A 22,350-nucleotide genomic window follows, 5' to 3' on the forward strand; every position below is an offset into this window, starting at 1 on the left:
GCTGATGACCTGATGGTCTCTGTAGGAAATGTTTAGATAATATCCTTTATATTGATGATGACCTGATGGTCTCTGTAGGAAATGTTTAGATAATATCCTTTATATTGATGATGACCTGATGGTCTCTGTAGGAAATGTTTAGATAATATCCTTTATATTGATGATGACCTGATGGTCTCTGTAGGAAATGTTTAGATAATATCCTTTATATTGATGATGACCTGATGGTCTCTGTAGGAAATGTTTAGATAATATCCTTTATATTGATGATGACCTGATGGTCTCTGTAGGTAATGTTTAGATAATATCCTTTATATTGATGATGACCTGATGGTCTCTGTAGGAAATGTTTAGATAATATCCTTTATATTGATGATGACCTGATGGTCTCTGTAGGTAATGTTTTTAAATATCCTTTATATTGATGATGACCTGATGGTCTCTGTAGGTAATGTTTAGATAATATCCTTTATATTGATGATGACCTGATGGTCTCTGTAGGAAATGTTTAGATAATATCCTTTATATTGATGATGACCTGATGGTCTCTGTAGGTAATGTTTAGATAATATCCTTTATATTGATGATGACCTGATGGTCTCTGTAGGTAATGTTTAGATAATATCCTTTATATTGATGATGACCTGATGGTCTCTGTAGGAAATGTTTAGATAATATCCTTTATATTGATGATGACCTGATGGTCTCTGTAGGTAATGTTTTTAAATATCCTTTATATTGATGATGACCTGATGGTCTCTGTAGGAAATGTTTAGATAATATCCTTTATATTGATGATGACCTGATGGTCTCTGTAGGAAATGTTTAGATAATATCCTTTATATTGATGATGACCTGATGGTCTCTGTAGGAAATGTTTAGATAATATCCTTTATATTGATGATGACCTGATGGTCTCTGTAGGAAATGTTTAGATAATATTGCTACATGCTCAGTTATTTAGAATGAAACTGATTTGAAGGTGATGAGTCCTGCTACTGGTAGCCTATGTGAACTCTGTCAGGACCACTTGTGGATCACGGCAGGGGTACAGGTGGGTCGAGGGATGACATTGCCAAAAACAAATATTTTCAGTATTAACTTATTAAACGACTAAAACCAAATAGAAAGTATGTAGAAAAGATAATGGACTTTTTCAATTATAGCATATAATCTTTGATAATTTTCAATCAGCTGAATAAAAGCTAGACAATTAGGCCCCCACTGATGTTGTTATCATGTTAGAGCATCAGAACACAGGATTATCCATGTCAGATGGTTTGGTTTTCACCGTTCAACCCAACTCAAAAACACCTCCGTTGGTGGGTCACCAAGCACATCTGGGAACCCCTGCCTTAACGAAGAGTGACACATTATTATTATTATTGTTATTATTATGATTATTATTATTATTATTATTATTATTATTATTGTTATTATTATTATTATTGTTATTATTATTATTATTATTATTATTATTATTATTATTGTTATTATTATTATTATTATTATTATTGTTATTATTATTATTATTATTATTATTATTATTGTTATTATTATTATTATTATTATTGTTATTATTATTATTATTATTATTATTATTATTATTACTATTATTAGTATTATTATTATTATTGTTATTATTATTATTATTATTATTATTGTTATTATTATTATTATTGTTATTATTATTATTATTATTATTATTGTTATTATTATTATTATTGTTATTATTATTATTATTATTATTGTTATTATTATTGTTATTATTATTATTATTATTATTGTTATTATTATTATTATTATTATTATTATTACTATTACTATTATTAGTATTATTATTATTATTGTTATTATTATTATTATTATTATTATTATTATTATTGACACTAAACATGGAGATGAGGTGGCAAATATCAGTCATGATTACATGTTCATGTGATGCATTAAATCACCTGACTGTTTGGATGTGTCTGTTAGGAAATGTTTTATTTCTAAGAGATAATGAATAAATGAGAACAATTTACATTCAATAATTAGTTGTTACTGTGTTAATCACAACCAACATGCTGGATCTCTGTTTAGTTGTCACTGTGTTAATCACAACCAACATGTTGGATCTCTGTTTAGTTGTCACTGTGTTAACCACAACCAACATGCTGGATCTCTGTTTAGTTGTCACTGTGTTAACCACAACCAACATGTTGGATCTCTGTTTAGGGGTCCTGTCTCTAAAATGAGTCTCTCTGGGGAGAGAGAGGAGGGGGGTCCTGCCTCTAAAATGAGTCTCTCTGGGGAGAGAGAGGAGGGGGGTCCTGCCTCTAAAATGAGTCTCTCTGGGGAGAGAGAGGAGGGGGGTCCTGCCTCTAAAATGAGTGTCTCTGGGGGACATGATACCAAAGCTAAGAGGTGAGCTGACTATTTTGTTCTAGATTTTAGATGTGTGTGTGAAAATGTGTTTTGTTGCTAAATGCTGTATATCCATTGTTTAACAGGAATGGAATGTTGGTATCCTGTATATCTGACTGTGATATGTGGTTGTCTCACCTAGATATCTTTAGATGAATGCACTTACAGATGCCATCTCTTAATTTGACCCAGTTTCTCACAGCAGGAAAACAGCAGCAAATGTGTTTGTTCGTGTGGATTGTAAATTAAGGGACATTTTTTGTAGTTGATGATCCATTTTTTTCATCAAATCAAGTCTGACATTTTGAAGTGGAAATTACAAACGTTAGAAGCCTTTATAAAGCCTTGCAGTGGTTTAATAATTTCTTTAAACAATAAAATTACATTTCCCAACATTTCTGAAAATGGATATATAGCGTTTTGGAATGAAACACTTGTTTCCCCATCTGAGCTCAGAGTAGATGAGAGATGTAATGTTTGTCTCTGTTGTGTTGAAGTCCAATAAAGCAGGAGAGACCAGCCTCCCCTGTACCCAGCTGTGTGTCCATGAAGAATGACCAGTCTATGGAACCTCCTATATCCTTTAGAGAGGGAGACTTTTCTACTGAACAAAGGTAAGAAGAACTCATGGGTCATGGTCAGTGAGTTAAACAACACTGTCTCTAGTCATTTCTCCTCTCCCATTTTCACATTTCTTTTTTCAATTTTCATAGTCCTTAAACAATATTAAACAAACACAACATTCCCTCCCTGTGTGTGTGTGTGTGTGTGTGTGTGTGTGTGTGTGTGTGTGTGTGTGTGTGTGTGTGTGTGTGTGTGTGTGTGTGTGTGTGTGTGTGTGTGTGTGTGTGTGTGTGTGTGTGTGTGTGTGTGTGTGTGTGTGTGTGTGTGTGTGTGTGTGTACTCTCCCTGGATGAGGAGATGTAATCTCTATCCTGATTGCCTAGTCACTTTTACCCCTACTTACATGTACATATTACATCAACTTTCCTCAACTACCTGGTACCCCTGCACATTGACTCAGTACTGGTACTCCTTATAGTCTCATTATTACCTCAACTACCTGGTACCCCTGCACATTGATACAGTACTGGTACTCCTTATAGTCTCATTATTAGCTCAACTACCTGGTACCCCTGCACATTGACTCAGTACTGGTACTCCTAATAGTCTCATTATTACCTCAACTACATGGTACCCCTGCACATTGACTCAGTACTGGTACTCCTTATAGTCTCATTATTACCTCAACTACCTGGTACCCCTGCACATTGACTCAGTACTGGTACTCCTTATAGTCTCATTATTACATTTACATTACATTTAAGTCATTTAGCAGACACTCTTATCCAGAGCGACTTACAAATTGGTGCATTCACCTTATAATATTCAGTGGAACAACCACTTACAATAGTGCATCTAAATTTTTTAAGGGGGGGGGGGGGTTAGAAGGATTACTTTATCCTATTCCAGGTATTCCTTAAAGAGGTGGGGTTTCAGGTGTCTCCGGAAGGTGGTGATTGACTCCGCTGTCCTGGCGTCGTGAGGGATCTTGTTCCACCATTGGGGTGCCAGAGCAGCGAACAGTTTTGACTGGGCTGAGCGGGAACTGTGCTTCCTCAGAGGTAGGGAGGCGAGCAGGCCAGAGGTGGATGAATGCAGTGCCCTTGTTTGGGTGTAGGGCCTGATCAGAGCCTGAAGGTACGGAGGTGCCGTTCCCCTCACAGCTCCGTAGGCAAGCACCATGGTCTTGTAGCGGATGCGAGCTTCAACTGGAAGCCAGTGGAGAGAGCGGAGGAGCGGGGTGACGTGAGAGAACTTGGGAAGGTTGAACACCAGACGGGCTGCGGCGGTCAGGATGAGTTGTAGGGGTTTAATGGCACAGGCAGGGAGCCCAGCCAACAGCGAGTTGCAGTAATCCAGGCGGGAGATGACAAGTGCCTGGATTAGGACCTGCGCCGCTTCCTGTGTGAGGCAGGGTCGTACTCTGCGAATGTTGTAGAGCATGAACCTACAGGATCGGGTCACCACCTTGATGTTAGTGGAGAACGACAGGGTGTTGTCCAGGGTCACGCCAAGGTTCTTAGCACTCTGGGAGGAGGACACCTCAACTACCTGATACCCCTGCACATTGACTCAGTATGGGTACTCCTTATAGTCTCATTATTACCTCAACTACCTGGTACCCCTGCACATTGACTCAGTACTGGTACTCCTTATAGTCTCATTATTACCTCAACTACCTGGTACCCCTGCACATTGACTCAGTACTGGTACTCCTTATAGTCTCATTATTATCTCAACTACCTGGTACCCCTGCACATTGACTCAGTATGGGTACTCCTTATAGTCTCATTATTACCTCAACTACCTGGTACCCCTGCACATTGACTCAGTACTGGTACTCCTTATAGTCTCATTATTACCTCAACTACCTGGTACCCCTGCACATTGACTCAGTATGGGTACTCCTTATAGTCTCGTTATTACCTCAACTACCTGGTACCCCTGCACATTGACTCAGTACTGGTACTCCTTATAGTCTCATTATTACCTCAACTACCTGGTACCCCTGCACATTGACTCAGTACTGGTACTCCTTATAGTCTCATTATTACCTCAACTACCTGGTACCCCTGCACATTGACTCAGTACTGGTACTCCTTATAGTCTCATTATTACCTCAACTACCTGGTACCCCTGCACATTGACTCAGTACTGGTACTCCTTATAGTCTCATTATTACCTCAACTACCTGGTACCCCTGCACATTGACTCAGTACTGGTACTCCTTATAGTCTCATTATTACCTCAACTACCTGGTACCCCTGCACATTGACTCAGTACTGGTACTCCTTATAGCCTCATTATTACCTCAACTACCTGGTACCCCTGCACATTGACTCAGTACTGGTACTCCTTATAGCCTCATTATTACCTCAACTACCTGGTACCCCTGCACATTGACTCAGTACTGGTACTCCTTATAGTCTCATTATTACCTCAACTACCTGGTACCCCTGCACATTGACTCAGTACTGGTACTCCTTATAGTCTCATTATTACCTCAACTACCTGGTACCCCTGCACATTGACTCAGTACTGGTACTCCTTATAGTCTCATTATTACCTCAACTACCTGGTACCCCTGCACATTGACTCAGTACTGGTACTCCTTATAGTCTCATTATTACCTCAACTACCTGGTACCCCTGCACATTGACTCAGTATGGGTACTCCTTATAGTCTCATTATTACCTCAACTACCTGGTACCCCTGCACATTGACTCAGTATGGGTACTCCTTATAGTCTCATTATTACCTCAACTACCTGGTACCCCTGCACATTGACTCAGTATGGGTACTCCTTATAGTCTCATTATTACCTCAACTACCTGGTACCCCTGCACATTGACTCAGTATGGGTACTCCTTATAGTCTCATTATTACCTCAACTACCTGGTACCCCTGCACATTGACTCAGTACTGGTACTCCTTATAGTCTCATTATTACCTCAACTACCTGGTACCCCTGCACATTGACTCAGTACTGGTACTCCTTATAGTCTCATTATTACCTCAACTACCTGGTACCCTGCACATTGACTCAGTACTGGTACTCCTTATAGTCTCATTATTACCTCAACTACCTGGTACCCCTGCACATTGACTCAGTACTGGTACTCCTTATAGTCTCATTATTACCTCAACTACCTGGTACCCCTGCACATTGACTCAGTACTGGTACTCCTTATAGTCTCATTATTACCTCAACTACCTGGTACCCCTGCACATTGACTCAGTACTGGTACTCCTTATAGTCTCATTATTACCTCAACTACCTGGTACCCCTGCACATTGACTCAGTACTGGTACTCCTTATAGTCTCCTTATTACCTCAACTACCTGGTACCCCTGCACATTGACTCAGTACTGGTACTCCTTATAGTCTCATTATTACCTCAACTACCTGGTACCCCTGCACATTGACTCAGTACTGGTACTCCTTATAGTCTCATTATTACCTCAACTACCTGGTACCCCTGCACATTGACTCAGTACTGGTACTCCTAATAGTCTCATTATTACCTCAACTACCTGGTACCCCTGGACATTGACTCAGTACTGGTACTCCTTATAGTCTCATTATTACCTCAACTACCTGGTACCCCTGCACATTGACTCAGTACTGGTACTCCTTATAGTCTCATTATTACCTCAACTACCTGGTACCCCTGCACATTGACTCAGTACTGGTACTCCTTATAGCCTCATTATTACCTCAACTACCTGGTACCCCTGCACATTGACTCAGTACTGGTAATCCTTATAGCCTCATTATTACCTCAACTACCTGGTACCCCTGCATATTGACTCAGTACTGGTACTCCTTATAGTCTCATTATTACCTCAACTACCTGGTACCCCTGCACATTGACTCAGTACTGGTACTCCTTATAGTCTCATTATTACCTCAACTACCTGGTACCCCTGCACATTGACTCAGTACTGGTACTCCTTATAGTCTCATTATTACCTCAACTACCTGGTACCCCTGCACATTGACTCAGTACTGGTACTCCTTATAGTCTCATTATTACCTCAACTACCTGGTACCCCTGCACATTGACTCAGTACTGGTACTCCTTATAGTCTCATTATTACCTCAACTACCTGGTACCCCTGCACATTGACTCAGTACTGGTACTCCTTATAGTCTCATTATTACCTCAACTACCTGGTACCCCTGCACATTGACTCAGTACTGGTACTCCTTATAGTCTCATTATTACCTCAACTACCTGGTACCCCTGCACATTGACTCAGTACTGGTACTCCTTATAGTCTCATTATTACCTCAACTACCTGGTACCCCTGCACATTGACTCAGTACTGGTACTCCTTATAGTCTCATTATTACCTCAACTACCTGGTACCCTGCACATTGACTCAGTACTGGTACTCCTTATAGCCTCATTATTACCTCAACTACCTGGTACCCCTGCACATTGACTCAGTACTGGTACTCCTTATAGCCTCATTATTACCTCAACTACCTGGTACCCCTGCACATTGACTCAGTACTGGTACTCCTTATAGTCTCATTATTACCTCAACTACCTGGTACCCCTGCACATTGACTCAGTACTGGTACTCCTTATAGTCTCATTATTACCTCAACTACCTGGTACCCTGCACATTGACTCAGTACTGGTACTCCTTATAGTCTCATTATTACCTCAACTACCTGGTACCCCTGCACATTGACTCAGTACTGGTACTCCTTATAGTCTCATTATTACCTCAACTACCTGGTACCCCTGCACATTGACTCAGTACTGGTACTCCTTATAGTCTCCTTATTACCTCAACTACCTGGTACCCCTGCACATTGACTCAGTACTGGTACTCCTTATAGTCTCATTATTACCTCAACTACCTGGTACCCCTGCACATTGACTCAGTACTGGTACTCCTTATAGTCTCATTATTACCTCAACTACCTGGTACCCCGCACATTGACTCAGTACTGGTACTCCTTATAGTCTCATTATTACCTCAACTACCTGGTACCCCTGCACATTGACTCAGTACTGGTACTCCTTATAGCCTCATTATTACCTCAACTACCTGGTACCCCTGCACATTGACTCAGTACTGGTACTCCTTATAGTCTCATTATTACCTCAACTACCTGGTACCCCTGCACATTGACTCAGTACTGGTAATCCTTATAGTCTCATTATTACCTCAACTACCTGGTACCCCTGCACATTGACTCAGTACTGGTACTCCTTATAGTCTCATTATTACCTCAACTACCTGGTACCCCTGCACATTGACTCAGTACTGGTACTCCTTATAGTCTCATTATTACCTCAACTACCTGGTACCCCTGCACATTGACTCAGTACTGGTACTCCTTATAGTCTCATTATTACCTCAACTACCTGGTACCCCTGCACATTGACTCAGTACTGGTACTCCTTATAGTCTCATTATTACCTCAACTACCTGGTACCCCTGCACATTGACTCAGTACTGGTACTCCTTATAGCCTCATTATTACCTCAACTACCTGGTACCCTGCACATTGACTCAGTACTGGTACTCCTTATAGTCTCATTATTACCTCAACTACCTGGTACCCCTGCACATTGACTCAGTACTGGTACTCCTTATAGTCTCATTATTACCTCAACTACCTGGTACCCCTGCACATTGACTCAGTACTGGTACTCCTTATAGTCTCATTATTACCTCAACTACCTGGTACCCCTGCACATTGACTCAGTACTGGTACTCCTTATAGTCTCATTATTACCTCAACTACCTGGTACCCCTGCACATTGACTCAGTACTGGTACTCCTTATAGTCTCATTATTACCTCAACTACCTGGTACCCCTGCACATTGACTCAGTACTGGTACTCCTTATAGTCTCATTATTACCTCAACTACCTGGTACCCCTGCACATTGACTCAGTACTGGTAATCCTTATAGTCTCATTATTACCTCAACTACCTGGTACCCCTGCACATTGACTCAGTACTGGTACTCCTTATAGTCTCATTATTACCTCAACTACCTGGTACCCCTGCACATTGACTCAGTACTGGTACTCCTTATAGTCTCATTATTACCTCAACTACCTGGTACCCCTGCACATTGACTCAGTACTGGTACTCCTTATAGTCTCATTATTACCTCAACTACCTGGTACCCCTGCACATTGACTCAGTACTGGTAATCCTTATAGTCTCATTATTACCTCAACTACCTGGTACCCCTGCACATTGACTCAGTACTGGTACTCCTTATAGTCTCATTATTACCTCAACTACCTGGTACCCCTGCACATTGACTCAGTACTGGTACTCCTTATAGTCTCATTATTACCTCAACTACCTGGTACCCCTGCACATTGACTCAGTACTGGTACTCCTTACAGTCTCATTATTACCTCAACTACCTGGTACCCCTGCACATTGACTCAGTACTGGTACTCCTTATAGTCTCATTATTACCTCAACTACCTGGTACCCCTGCACATTGACTCAGTACTGGTACTCCTTATAGTCTCATTATTACCTCAACTACCTGGTACCCCTGCACATTGACTCAGTACTGGTACTCCTTATAGTCTCATTATTACCTCAACTACCTGGTACCCTGCACATTGACTCAGTACTGGTACTCCTTATAGTCTCATTATTACCTCAACTACCTGGTACCCCTGCACATTGACTCAGTACTGGTACTCCTTATAGTCTCATTATTACCTCAACTACCTGGTACCCCTGCACATTGACTCAGTACTGGTACTCCTTATAGCCTCATTATTACCTCAACTACCTGGTACCCCTGCACATTGACTCAGTACTGGTACTCCTTATAGTCTCATTATTACCTCAACTACCTGGTACCCCTGCACATTGACTCAGTACTGGTACTCCTTGTAGTCTCATTATTACCTCAACTACCTGGTACCCCTGCATATTGACTCAGTACTGGTACTCCTTATAGTCTCATTATTACCTCAACTACCTGGTACCCCTGCACATTGACTCAGTACTGGTACTCCTTATAGTCTCATTATTACCTCAACTACCTGGTACCCCTGCACATTGACTCAGTACTGGTACTCCTTATAGTCTCATTATTACCTCAACTACCTGGTACCCCTGCACATTGACTCAGTACTGGTACTCCTTATAGTCTCATTATTACCTCAACTACCTGGTACCCCTGCACATTGACTCAGTACTGGTACTCCTTATAGTCTCATTATTACCTCAACTACCTGGTACCCCTGCACATTGACTCAGTACTGGTACTCCTTATAGTCTCATTATTACCTCAACTACCTGGTACCCCTGCACATTGACTCAGTACTGGTACTCCTTATAGTCTCATTATTACCTCAACTACCTGGTACCCCTGCACATTGACTCAGTACTGGTACTCCTTATAGCCTCATTATTACCTCAACTACCTGGTACCCCTGCACATTGACTCAGTACTGGTACTCCTTATAGTCTCATTATTACCTCAACTACCTGGTACCCCTGCACATTGACTCAGTACTGGTACTCCTTATAGTCTCATTATTACCTCAACTACCTGGTACCCCTGCACATTGACTCAGTACTGGTACTCCTTATAGTCTCATTATTACCTCAACTACCTGGTACCCCTGCACATTGACTCAGTACTGGTACTCCTTATAGCCTCATTATTACCTCAACTACCTGGTACCCTGCACATTGACTCAGTACTGGTACTCCTTATAGTCTCATTATTACCTCAACTACCTGGTACCCTGCACATTGACTCAGTACTGGTACTCCTTATAGTCTCATTATTACCTCAACTACCTGGTACCCCTGCACATTGACTCAGTACTGGTACTCCTTATAGTCTCATTATTACCTCAACTACCTGGTACCCCTGCACATTGACTCAGTACTGGTACTCCTTATAGTCTCATTATTACCTCAACTACCTGGTACCCCTGCACATTGACTCAGTACTGGTACTCCTTATAGTCTCATTATTACCTCAACTACCTGGTACCCCTGCACATTGACTCAGTACTGGTACTCCTTATAGTCTCATTATTACCTCAACTACCTGGTACCCCTGCACATTGACTCAGTACTGGTACTCCTTATAGCCTCATTATTACCTCAACTACCTGGTACCCCTGCACATTGACTCAGTACTGGTACTCCTTATAGTCTCATTATTACCTCAACTACCTGGTACCCCTGCACATTGACTCAGTACTGGTACTCCTTATAGTCTCATTATTACCTCAACTACCTGGTACCCCTGCACATTGACTCAGTACTGGTACTCCTTATAGCCTCATTATTACCTCAACTACCTGGTACCCCTGCACATTGACTCAGTACTGGTACTCCTTATAGTCTCATTATTACCTCAACTACCTGGTACCCCTGCACATTGACTCAGTACTGGTACTCCTTATAGTCTCATTATTACCTCAACTACCTGGTACCCCTGCACATTGACTCAGTACTGGTACTCCTTATAGTCTCATTATTACCTCAACTACCTGGTACCCCTGCACATTGACTCAGTACTGGTACTCCTTATAGCCTCATTATTACCTCAACTACCTGGTACCCTGCACATTGACTCAGTACTGGTACTCCTTATAGTCTCATTATTACCTCAACTACCTGGTACCCTGCACATTGACTCAGTACTGGTACTCCTTATAGTCTCATTATTACCTCAACTACCTGGTACCCCTGCACATTGACTCAGTACTGGTACTCCTTATAGTCTCATTATTACCTCAACTACCTGGTACCCCTGCACATTGACTCAGTACTGGTACTCCTTATAGTCTCATTATTACCTCAACTACCTGGTACCCCTGCACATTGACTCAGTACTGGTACTCCTTATAGTCTCATTATTACCTCAACTACCTGGTACCCCTGCACATTGACTCAGTACTGGTACTCCTTATAGTCTCATTATTACCTCAACTACCTGGTACCCCTGCACATTGACTCAGTACTGGTACTCCTTATAGCCTCATTATTACCTCAACTACCTGGTACCCCTGCACATTGACTCAGTACTGGTACTCCTTATAGTCTCATTATTACCTCAACTACCTGGTACCCCTGCACATTGACTCAGTATGGGTACTCCTTATAGTCTCGTTATTGTTATTTTATTGTTATTATTATTAATTAATTTTTTATCAAATACAATTTGATTTGATTTGAAGCTCATTGGCAGAAACACGTCATGGTGTCTAACAGTCGTCTCGTGCTGAACAGATCATGTTCGGATGTTGAAGCCCGGTGGCTGGAAAAACTCCCTAGAAAGGCTGGAACCTAGGAAGAAACCTAGAGAGGAACCAGGCTATGAGGGGTGGGCCAGTCCTCTTCTGGCTGTGCTGGGTAGAGAGGAACCCGGCTCTGAGGAGTGGCCAGTCCTCTTCTGGCTGTGCTGGGTAGAGAGGAACCAGGCTCTGAGGGGTGGCCAGTCCTCTTCTGGCTGTGCTGGGTAGAGAGGAACCAGGCTCTGAGGGGTGACCAGTCCTCTACTGGCTGTACTGGGTAGAGAGGAACCAGGCTCTGAGGGGTGGCCAGTCCTCTTCTGGCTGTGCTGGGTAGAGAGGAACCAGGCTATGAGGAGTGGCCAGTCCTCTTCTGGCTGTGCTGGGTAGAGAGGAACCAGGCTATGAGGGGTGGCCAGTCCTCTTCTGGCTGTGCTGGGTGGAGAGGAACCAGGCTCTGAGGGGTGGCCAGTCCTCTTCTGGCTGTGCTGGGTGGAGAGGAACCAGGCTCTGAGGGGTGGCCAGTCCTCTTCTGGCTGTGCTGGGTAGAGAGGAACCAGGCTATGAGGAGTGGCCAGTCCTCTTCTGGCTGTGCTGGGTAGAGAGGAACCAGGCTCTGAGAGGTGGCCAGTCCTCTTCTGGCTGTACTGGGTAGAGAGGAACCAGGTTATGAGGAGTGGCCAGTCCTCTTCTGGCTGTGCTGGGTAGAGAGGAACCAGGCTCTGAGAGGTGGCCAGTCCTCTTCTGGCTGTACTGGGTAGAGAGGAACCAGGTTATGAGGAGTGGCCAGTCCTCTTCTGGCTGTGCTGGGTAGAGAGGAACCAGGCTATGAGGGGTGGCCAGTCCTCTTCTGGCTGTACTGGGTAGAGAGGAACCAGGCTATGAGGGGTGGTCAGTCCTCTTCTGGCTGTACTGGGTAGAGAGGAACCAGGCTCTGAGAGGTGGCCAGTCCTCTTCTGGCTGTTCCGGGTGGAGATTATGGCCATTAAGGCCAGATCGTTCTTCAAGATGTTCAAATGTTCCTAGATGACCAGCAGGGTGAAATAATATTCACAGTGGTTATAGAGGTTGCAACAGGTCAGCACCTCAGGAGTAAATGTCAGGATGCTTTTCATAGTTGAGCATTCAGAGGTTGAGGGAGGGAGAAAGAGGGATGGATTGGGAGGGAGGGAGGGAGGGAGTGAGGGAGGGAGGGAGGGGGTTGAAACTACAGTTTCGGGACAAGGTATCACGTCTGGTGATCAGGTCAGAGTTCATATCCTCAGTCAGACCAGTAGAAACTGGATCAGCAGCACTACAAGGTATCACATCTGGTGAACAGGTCAGAGTTCATATCCTCAGTCAGACCAGTAGAAACTGGATCAGCAGCACTACAAGGTATCATGTTTGGTCGACAGGTCAGAGTTCCTATCCTTAGTCAGGCCAGTAGAAACTGGATCAGAAGCACTACAAGGTATCATGTTTGGTAGACAGGTCAGAGTTCATATCCTCAGTCAGACCAGTAGAAACTGGATCAGAAGCACTACACGATATCATGTCTGGTGGACAGGTCATAGTTCATATCCTTTTATGAAGAATTTTTTACGTTTATTCCCAAATATATATTAAGATGAACGCACTTATTGTAAATCTCTCTGGATAAGAGCATCTGCTAAATCAGGGGTTCTCAATCCGGGGTCTGTGGAGGTACTGCAGGGGCTCCACGGCACCCTGACTGTACTCGTTGCAATGTAACACATTTGATAGAATTTTCACATGACACGACCACTTTGCCTACTATTAATTATTGCCTAATATAATGGAATGCATATTTTCTTTACCAATTATGATCGTTGTTACAATAAGAATTTTGACAATATTACCGTTATATCAACACACTCTTCACACCCGTTTAACAACTCTAAATAGCTTTAGCATAGTAGGCATCAAGTCCCTTGCCAGTAATGTTGCCTACAACATTGCATACAATGTTCATTTTCATCGAACACATATTACGCCCGAGATGCCTTCAATTTGCCTAATTTATAGCCACGCCCAATTTAGGATTATTTTTTAACAACGTGATGTTGCGCTCCCAAAGGGATATCTTGAAATAACATGATGTAGATAATTAAATAATCAAAAGAAAAATGTGTTAATTTTACACTCAGAAAAGAAGGTTCCTTATAGAACCAAAAAGGCTTCTATCACTTCCTTAATATATGGAATCACTAAAAGTGATATATATTTTTGGGTTCAGTGAAGAAGAACCTCTAGAGTTCTGATCAACGAAAGGTTAATGTTTTGAGGATGTGAACCCAGCAGCCCTCCAGTGGTCAGATCAAGTCTGCCTGTATTTTCCAGCGCACAGCCCGGGATTTGAACCAGCCACCTTTCAGCCACAGGTCCAACTCCTGCCACATCTCCAACTCCTTAGCTGCTGGGTGAAAACCTGAGTTTATCTTCAGAAATAAGCATGAGTTAATCTGCCAAAATGAAGACAAAATGCTAATGCTACAAAATGCTACGTACGGTGTGGAGACAAGCATATTGTCCGGTTACGCACAGAGTGGGCTGAGGTGCTCTTGGGGAATTAGTGACGGGCATTCCGGCTCTTTTGGCTCCCAAACGGAGGGTCTCCTCCAAATAGGATCGGACCTCCATTATGGCATCTGCTGAGAGATTCCTTCGTGCTGCATCCCCAGTTGCTCTCTCGTCAAACAGCATCCAAACAGCAGACGTTTGTGACACTACTGCTGGTGCTTCTGCTCCATCTGATCCCTCTTCTTCCTGTTGCCCTGGTGCCTGAGCCAGCTGACTGCTGGGGCTGTCCCTCCCTGCTGAGGAGGTTATTCTTTGAAGAGCCTCATCAATCGCTATGGCATCACTGAAGGCTAACTTCTTAAACCTGGGGTCAAGTGCAGCGTTTCTGATAGCACGTGATTATATTCCATTCTGTGGAACTTTCTGTCCATTGATGAACATAGGGTGTCCATCAACTCTGTCACATGTCCTGTGGTTACATTTGCTTCTCTCTAGTGGCTGGCTGTGATTCGCTGCAGACCCTTACACAGAAGTATCATTTTTGAGGCTGTCACATAGCTGAAAAGAGAGAGCAGTAACTTATTAGTTCAGCTTCATGTTTTGTCTACTGATACTACATTCTCATCTACTGCTCATATACATATATAATACTGGATTAAATAATGATGCAGTAATAACTGCTTCCTGTACCTCTCTCCACTGATCTCCACAGTGAACTGCTCAAAGGGTTCCAGGACATTGCACACCTCCTCCACCACCTCCCATGCCTCTGGGTCAGAGCATCAACAGGTGCATTGACAATGGCCAGGGTAGAGATGATGGCATCCTTTGACTCAAGAAACCGCTTCAACATATACAATGTTGAATTCCACCTTGTAGTGCAGTCTTGTTTAGGCCTCAGCTCAGGCATCCCCGTCTGGCGTTGTGTAGACTTTAGTTTTTCAGCATCTACTGTGATCCTGTGAAAGTATTCCACAGCTGATTTCACTTTGTCCACAGTGGGCTTCATCACCTTCAGAGCATCTCTTACAATCAGGTTGATTGTGTGGGCAAGACATGGGTCCATTTTAAAATGTCATGGCTTTGGTTAAGTTGGCTACATTGTTGCTAACACAACAGACCACTTTACCATCTACTTGCCATTCTCTGGCCACTCTCAACAGTTCTCTGAGGTGTGTCTGTCACTGAACTCAAAGCAGTCCAGAAGACAGCTAGACATCGAAAAATCTTCAATGAAGTAACATGTAACCGACGTATGAAGTTGATGTCCAGCAGTCAGTGGTAAGGCAAACTGCAGTAGCTTTTTGGACTCTTTCCCGCAATGAAGCCTGTGTGCTCTTGTACAGTTGTGGAATAAGTGATTTTGAAAGGGTTTTCCTGCTTGGAATTGTGTACATTGGATTTAGACTATTGCTATAATTTCTAAAACTTCTGTCCTCCATGATCGAAAATGGCTGGAAATCGGTGGCAATCATTTTAGCCAATGCAACATCAATTTGCCAGACATAGACTTTGGCATAAACTGGTCCATAGAGGACTGCGTTGCTGTGGGTCATGGAGTAGGCATACTTGACTGAGTGGGTACATCTCCACGTGTGGAGGTGCTGGCTCCACCACTATCACTAGCAGGTCTACTTGACTGAGTGGATACATCTCCACGTGTTGAGGTGCTGGCTCCAACACTATCACTAGCAGGCCTACTGGACTGAATGGATACATCTCCACGTGTGGAGGTGCTGACTCCACCACTATCACTAGCAGGTCTACTGGACTGAGTGGATACATCTCCACGTGTGGAGGTGCTGGCTCCACCACTATCACTAGCAGGCCTGCAAGTTTCTCGAAGCTCCGCTACAGCTAGCTTCACAGTTGGCTCAGCCCTCCCTCACGCATCTTTGGTTCATTGGTTGACACTGCGTGTCTAATTGACAGGAACAACAAGTGAGGCTGTTAGTCTGAGCAGACAGAACGAATGTGTGTGTGCTTGAGCATTTAGGCCAATATTATTTTGTCTTGTCACGGTCGTCGTAGGGATTGGACCAAGGTCCAGCGGGAATGTATATACTCATCTTCTTTTTATTAGGCAGGAAGAAGGAAAACCAAAACAAAACACACGTATACAAAAACAACGACGACGAACAGTCCTGTAAGGCATACAGCTATACACGGAACAACTACCCACAAATCCCATAGAAAAAACACCCCTCTTAATAAGTAGGACCTTCAATTAGAAGCAACGAGGATCAGCTGCTTCCAATTGAAGGTCAACCCCATTAACTAAACATAGAAATAGAAAGACTAGAACGAACATAGAAATAAACTAACAAGAACATAGCCCAACAAAACCCGAAACACTCTAAACAAACACCCCCTGCCACGTCCAATGACCAAACTATAATAACAAATAACCCCTTTACTGGTCAGGACGTGACATGTCTTTTTCTGTTCTTTGAATTAGTTAATTCTATTCATTTAAATCTTTTGATTATTCATATCTTACTTATTTTATATTTTTCTAAATAGATTTGACTCTTCTGATATGCGAGCCAGCTTCCAACATTCTCCTACAAGAGCCGGTTCTATGCCGACTCATTCATGAACAACCCATCACTACCAAGCATATTGTCTGGTTACGCGCAGAACGGGCTGTGGTGATCTTGGGGAATAATGACAGAGCTCGCAACAGTGTTGAGACACCGAATTTTATTGTTCAATTAGCTTTATTATCAAACTTACAGCTACTTGGTGCGCTAGCTCAATGTTCACCTGTGAGACACCACAAAGTTGTGGTGACTCAGTCTTGATGATGGCTGGCACATACCCAACAAACGTTAAACATTTTCTGGTCATGGTTAACCATATTTGTTTTCAGAAAAAGGTATACAACCCAAGCAAAACGCATGTCCCTGTCCTCTTTTTCCAGATGTGGCCAATATAAACAGCCGGAATACTTTTTTTTTAAATGAAGAAATAACACTTTTTTGATGACTTGTTGTTTCTAAATGGCTGCTGGGTAATTTGATATGCATCGAAATCTTCATTCGTAGACATCAAATTGAGCGAATGCTGCGCAGGTTCACTGAGTTGCAAAACAAATGGATAGGTCTAGCTCATTTAGTTGTAGATCTAAAGCAATTGCTACCTCATATAATGAGCCAAGCAGGTGTCATACATTTGTTATGTAGTACCCACAGAAGGCCACAGGGAGGAGCCGGAGAGATATAAATAAACCAACACAGTTTTTTGCCTTAAGAACCCTAAACCTAACAATTAATCAATCAAATGTATTTATAAAGCCCATTTTCATCAGCAGATGTCACAAAGTGCAAAACAGAAACACTAACCCTACGTATGACCTATTTTAGCCATAACTAAACTAATCTTCTAAAATGTCATTTGTGGTCTTATGCTGCCATCTATTAGAATTATTTAGCAACTGCAGTAGTACTGAATAATGTGTAATTCCTTAATAAAGTAGTAATTACTCAGAATTACTAGTTAATTTTATAACTTACAAACATAAAATAACAACTTATACCATAACAAACAATTAAACTGACATAAACCAAAAACACCATACATTTAGTTAATTCAGTTAATTACCAAATTGAGCCTGTCGGTCACATTTGAGAGTGAGGCAGATATATAGCATTTTGCAAAAACAAACATGACTATTGTCTCTGAAATGGAACCATCAAGTGATAGATTTTAAACAAATCCCTGTCTGTGAAAGATGTAATGTTTGTCTCTGTTGTGTTGAAGACCAATCAAGCAGGAGAGACCAGCCTCCCCTGTACCCAGCTGTGTGTCCATGAAGAGTAACAAGTCCATGTATCAACCTCTATCCTTTAGAGAGGGAGACTTTTCTACTGAACAAAGGTAAGAAGAACTCATGGGTCATGGTCAGTGAGTTAAACAACACTGTCTCTAGTCATTTCTCCTCTCTGATTTTCCCATTTATTTTTGTTGTTTTCATAATTCATAGGCTAATCCTTTAGTCCATTTTCATAGTCCTAAAACAATATTAAACAAACACAACGTTCCCTCCCTGTGTGTGTGTGTGTGTGTGTGTGTGTGTGTGTGTGTGTGTGTGTGTGTGTGTGTGTGTGTGTGTGTGTGTGTGTGTGTGTGTGTGTGTGTGTGTGTACTCCCTGGATGAGGAGATGTAATCTCATGTTTCGTCCACAGAAACCAACAGGAGAGATCAGAGTCAGAGATTCTCAGTGGTCAGTCTTCCCAGAGTCATCAAACAGACCTGGACTCCATATTCAGTGTATGTGGTCCTGTTATCTACATTTGTTTTTGTTTTCCTCAAGTAAAGTTGATCTGTCAATTATTCATTAATGTGTTAATGAGAAAGCATTTATTCTCTTGCTTAACTTATTTACTTGATTTATTTTAGTTGCTTGAAGAGAAAATGATGACATTTGTGAAGAACGAGCTGAAGATGTTCAAGAGGATTCTTAGTCCAGAACTCCCAGAAGGCTTTGAGAGTCAGAAGCAGGATGAGGAAGTGGTGGATGCTGAAGATGAGAAGCAGGAGAGCAGTGCCAGAGAGGGGGCTCTGAAGATCACACTGCACGTCCTGAGGAAAATGAACCAGAAGGAGCTTGCTGAGACACTGGAGAAATGTAAGATCTGTCTGCCTCATGTTGAATGCTGTTTTATAACATTTAAAAGCTGCAGCTAAAGTACAGCTAAAGTAGCTGTGTAACTCAGTGATATTGTAGCAGCCTTAACACAACACCTAGTGACCTCATCAAGTAGCAGCAGGGATGTGTTGTGTTGATTAATTTAGAGAGACAGAGAGAGAGAGAGAGGAGAGCCAGAGTGAGGAGAGCCAGAGGAGAGAGGAGAGCCAGAGAGATGAGAGCCAGAGGAGAGAGCCACAGAGAGAGAGCCACAGAGAGAGATCCACAGAGAGAGAGCCACAGAGAGAGAGCCACAGAGAGAGAGCCACAGAGAGAGATCCACAGAGAGAGAGCCACAGAGAGAGAGCCACAGAGAGAGAGCCACAGAGAGAGAGCCACAGAGAGAGAGCCACAGAGAGCGAGCCACAGAGAGAGAGCCACAGAGAGAGAGCCACAGAGAGAGAGCCACAGAGAGAGAGCCACAGAGAGAGAGCCACAGAGAGCGAGCCACAGAGAGAGAGCCACAGAGAGAGAGCCACAGAGAGAGAGCCACAGAGAGCGAGCCACAGAGAGAGAGCCACAGAGAGAGAGCCACAGAGAGAGAGCCACAGAGAGGGAGCCACAGAGAGGGAGCCACAGAGAGAGGGAGCCAGAGAGGCAGAGAGAGAGACACAGGAAAACCTGGCTCCCTGTAGAGGAAAGGATGTGCAACCACTGCACAACAGCAGAACCTGAGACGGAGCTGCATTAATAATACCATCAATAATACCAATAATAATTGAATCAGTCACACCAGTCTGTAATGCATTATGAAAACATTTACAGATTTTTATAGTCAGTGAAGAGAATAAATTATTATAATTTAAACTTTATAACAGTCCTACAATACTGTAGGCATTAAAACAGACATAATATTAATATCCTCTGTGTTATTTCTAGATTCAGATGAGCTTGCTGTGATTTGCCAACGTGAACTCAAATCTAATCTAAAGAAGAAGTTTCAATGTGTATTTGAGGGGATCGCTAAACAAGGAAACCCAACACTTCTCAATAAGATCTACACAGAGCTCTACATCACAGAGGGTGGAACAGGAGAGGTCAATAATGAACATGAGCTGAGACAGATTGAGACAACAACCAGGAAACAAGCAAGACCAGAGACTGCAATCAAATGTAACGACATCTTCAAACCCTTAACTGGACAAGACAAACGTATCAGAACTGTGCTGACAAAGGGAGTCGCTGGCATTGGAAAAACAGTCTCTGTGCAGAAGTTCATTCTGGACTGGGCTGAAGGAAAAGCAAATCAGGATGTTCAATTTGTGTTTTCATTCCCTTTTCGGGAGCTGAATTTGATGAAAGAGGACAAACACACTTTCATTGAACTTCTTAATCACTTCTCAATGGAAACCAAACAATCAGGAATCTCCATCTACGACAAGTACAAAGTTGTGTTCATCTTTGATGGTCTGGATGAGTGCCGACTGCCCTTAGACTTCCAGAAGAACAAGATCTGTTGTGACGTCACAGAGTCAACCTCAGTGGATGTTCTGCTGACAAATCTCATCAAGGGAAATCTGCTTCCCTCTGCTCTCATCTGGATAACTACCCGACCTGCAGCAGCCAATAAGATCCCTTCAGAGTGTGTTGACCAGGTGACAGAGGTACGAGGGTTCAATGACCCACAGAAGGAGGAGTACTTCAGGAAGAGATTCAGGGATGAGGACCTGGCCAACAGAATCATCTCACACATTAAGACATCAAGGAGCCTCCACATCATGTGCCACATTCCAGTCTTCTGTTGGATCTCTGCAACAGTCCTCGAACACATGCTGAAACATAAGAGAGAAGAGATGCCCAAGACTCTGACTGAGATGTACACACACCTTGTGGTGTTTCATACCAAACAGAAGAATGAAAAGTATCTTGGGAAAGAAGAGACAGGTCCACACTGGAATAAAGAGAGCATTCTGTCACTGGGAAAACTGGCTTTTCAACAGCTAGTGAATGGCAATCTGATTTTCTATGAAGAAGACCTGAAAGAGGCTGGCATTGATGTCAATGAAGCCTCAGTGTACTCAGGATTGTGCACACAGCTCTTTAAAGAGGAATGTGGGCTGTACCAGAACAAGGTGTACTGCTTTGTTCATCTGAGCATTCAGGAGTTTCTGGCTGCTGTATATGTGTTCCTCTCATTCATCAACAACAATGAGAATCTAATGGATGAACCTCAATCAATGTTCAGATACGTTTTCTCGCTGTTCAGAGACAAGCCTGAAGTTACTGAAGTTACTGTCTACAAGAGTGCCCTGGATAAAGCCTTACAAAGTGAGACAGGAAACCTGGACCTGTTCCTCCGCTTCCTTCTGGGCCTCTCACTGGAATCCAATCAGAAGCACTTACGAGGTCTACTGACAAAGACAAGAAGCAGCTCACAGAGCCATGAAGAAACAGTCAAGTACATCAAGAAGAAGATCAGGGAGAATCCTTCTCCAGAGAGGAGCATCAATCTGTTCCACTGTCTGAATGAACTGAATGACCATTCTCTAGTGGAGGAGATCCAAAGCTACCTGAGCTCAGGAAGTCTCTCAGAACCCAACCTGTCACCTGCACAGTGGTCAGCTCTGGCCTTTGTATTGCTGACTTCAGAAAAGGAGCTGGATGTGTTTGACCTGAAGAAATACTACAGATCAGAGGAAGGTCTTCTGAGGCTGCTGCCAGTGGTCAAAGCCTCCAGGGCTGTTCTGTGAGTAAATAAAATGACATATAAGAAGTATTCATCAGGAAGAAATATTATGTTTAGAGAAAAATATGTATTATAATATGTATATAATATTATATTGCATAACATATTGAATCAGATATTCAATCTAGTATTACAATATGACCATACAATTCTAGGAGACGGAAGATGAATCTATGTGTTGTTTGGGAATATGAACCAAATGCATCTGCCATTG

General features: G+C 42.6%; 1 protein-coding gene across 1 annotated transcript; it reads left to right on the top strand.

The window, feature by feature from the left end:
* The first annotated feature begins 20,639 nt into the window (after positions 1–20,639).
* Positions 20,640–22,140, top strand: LOC145876263 (NLR family CARD domain-containing protein 3-like). Its single transcript, XM_082972060.1, has one exon. The coding sequence runs from the start codon at positions 20,746–20,748 to the stop codon at positions 22,138–22,140; it is 1,395 nt and encodes a 464-aa protein (XP_082828186.1). The 5' UTR covers positions 20,640–20,745.
* The last annotated feature ends 210 nt before the right edge of the window (positions 22,141–22,350 follow it).

The sequence above is a fragment of the Salmo salar genome, unplaced genomic scaffold (assembly GCF_965601325.2).
Source record: "Salmo salar unplaced genomic scaffold, fSalSal1 ptg000536l, whole genome shotgun sequence".
NCBI lineage: Eukaryota > Metazoa > Chordata > Actinopteri > Salmoniformes > Salmonidae > Salmo > Salmo salar.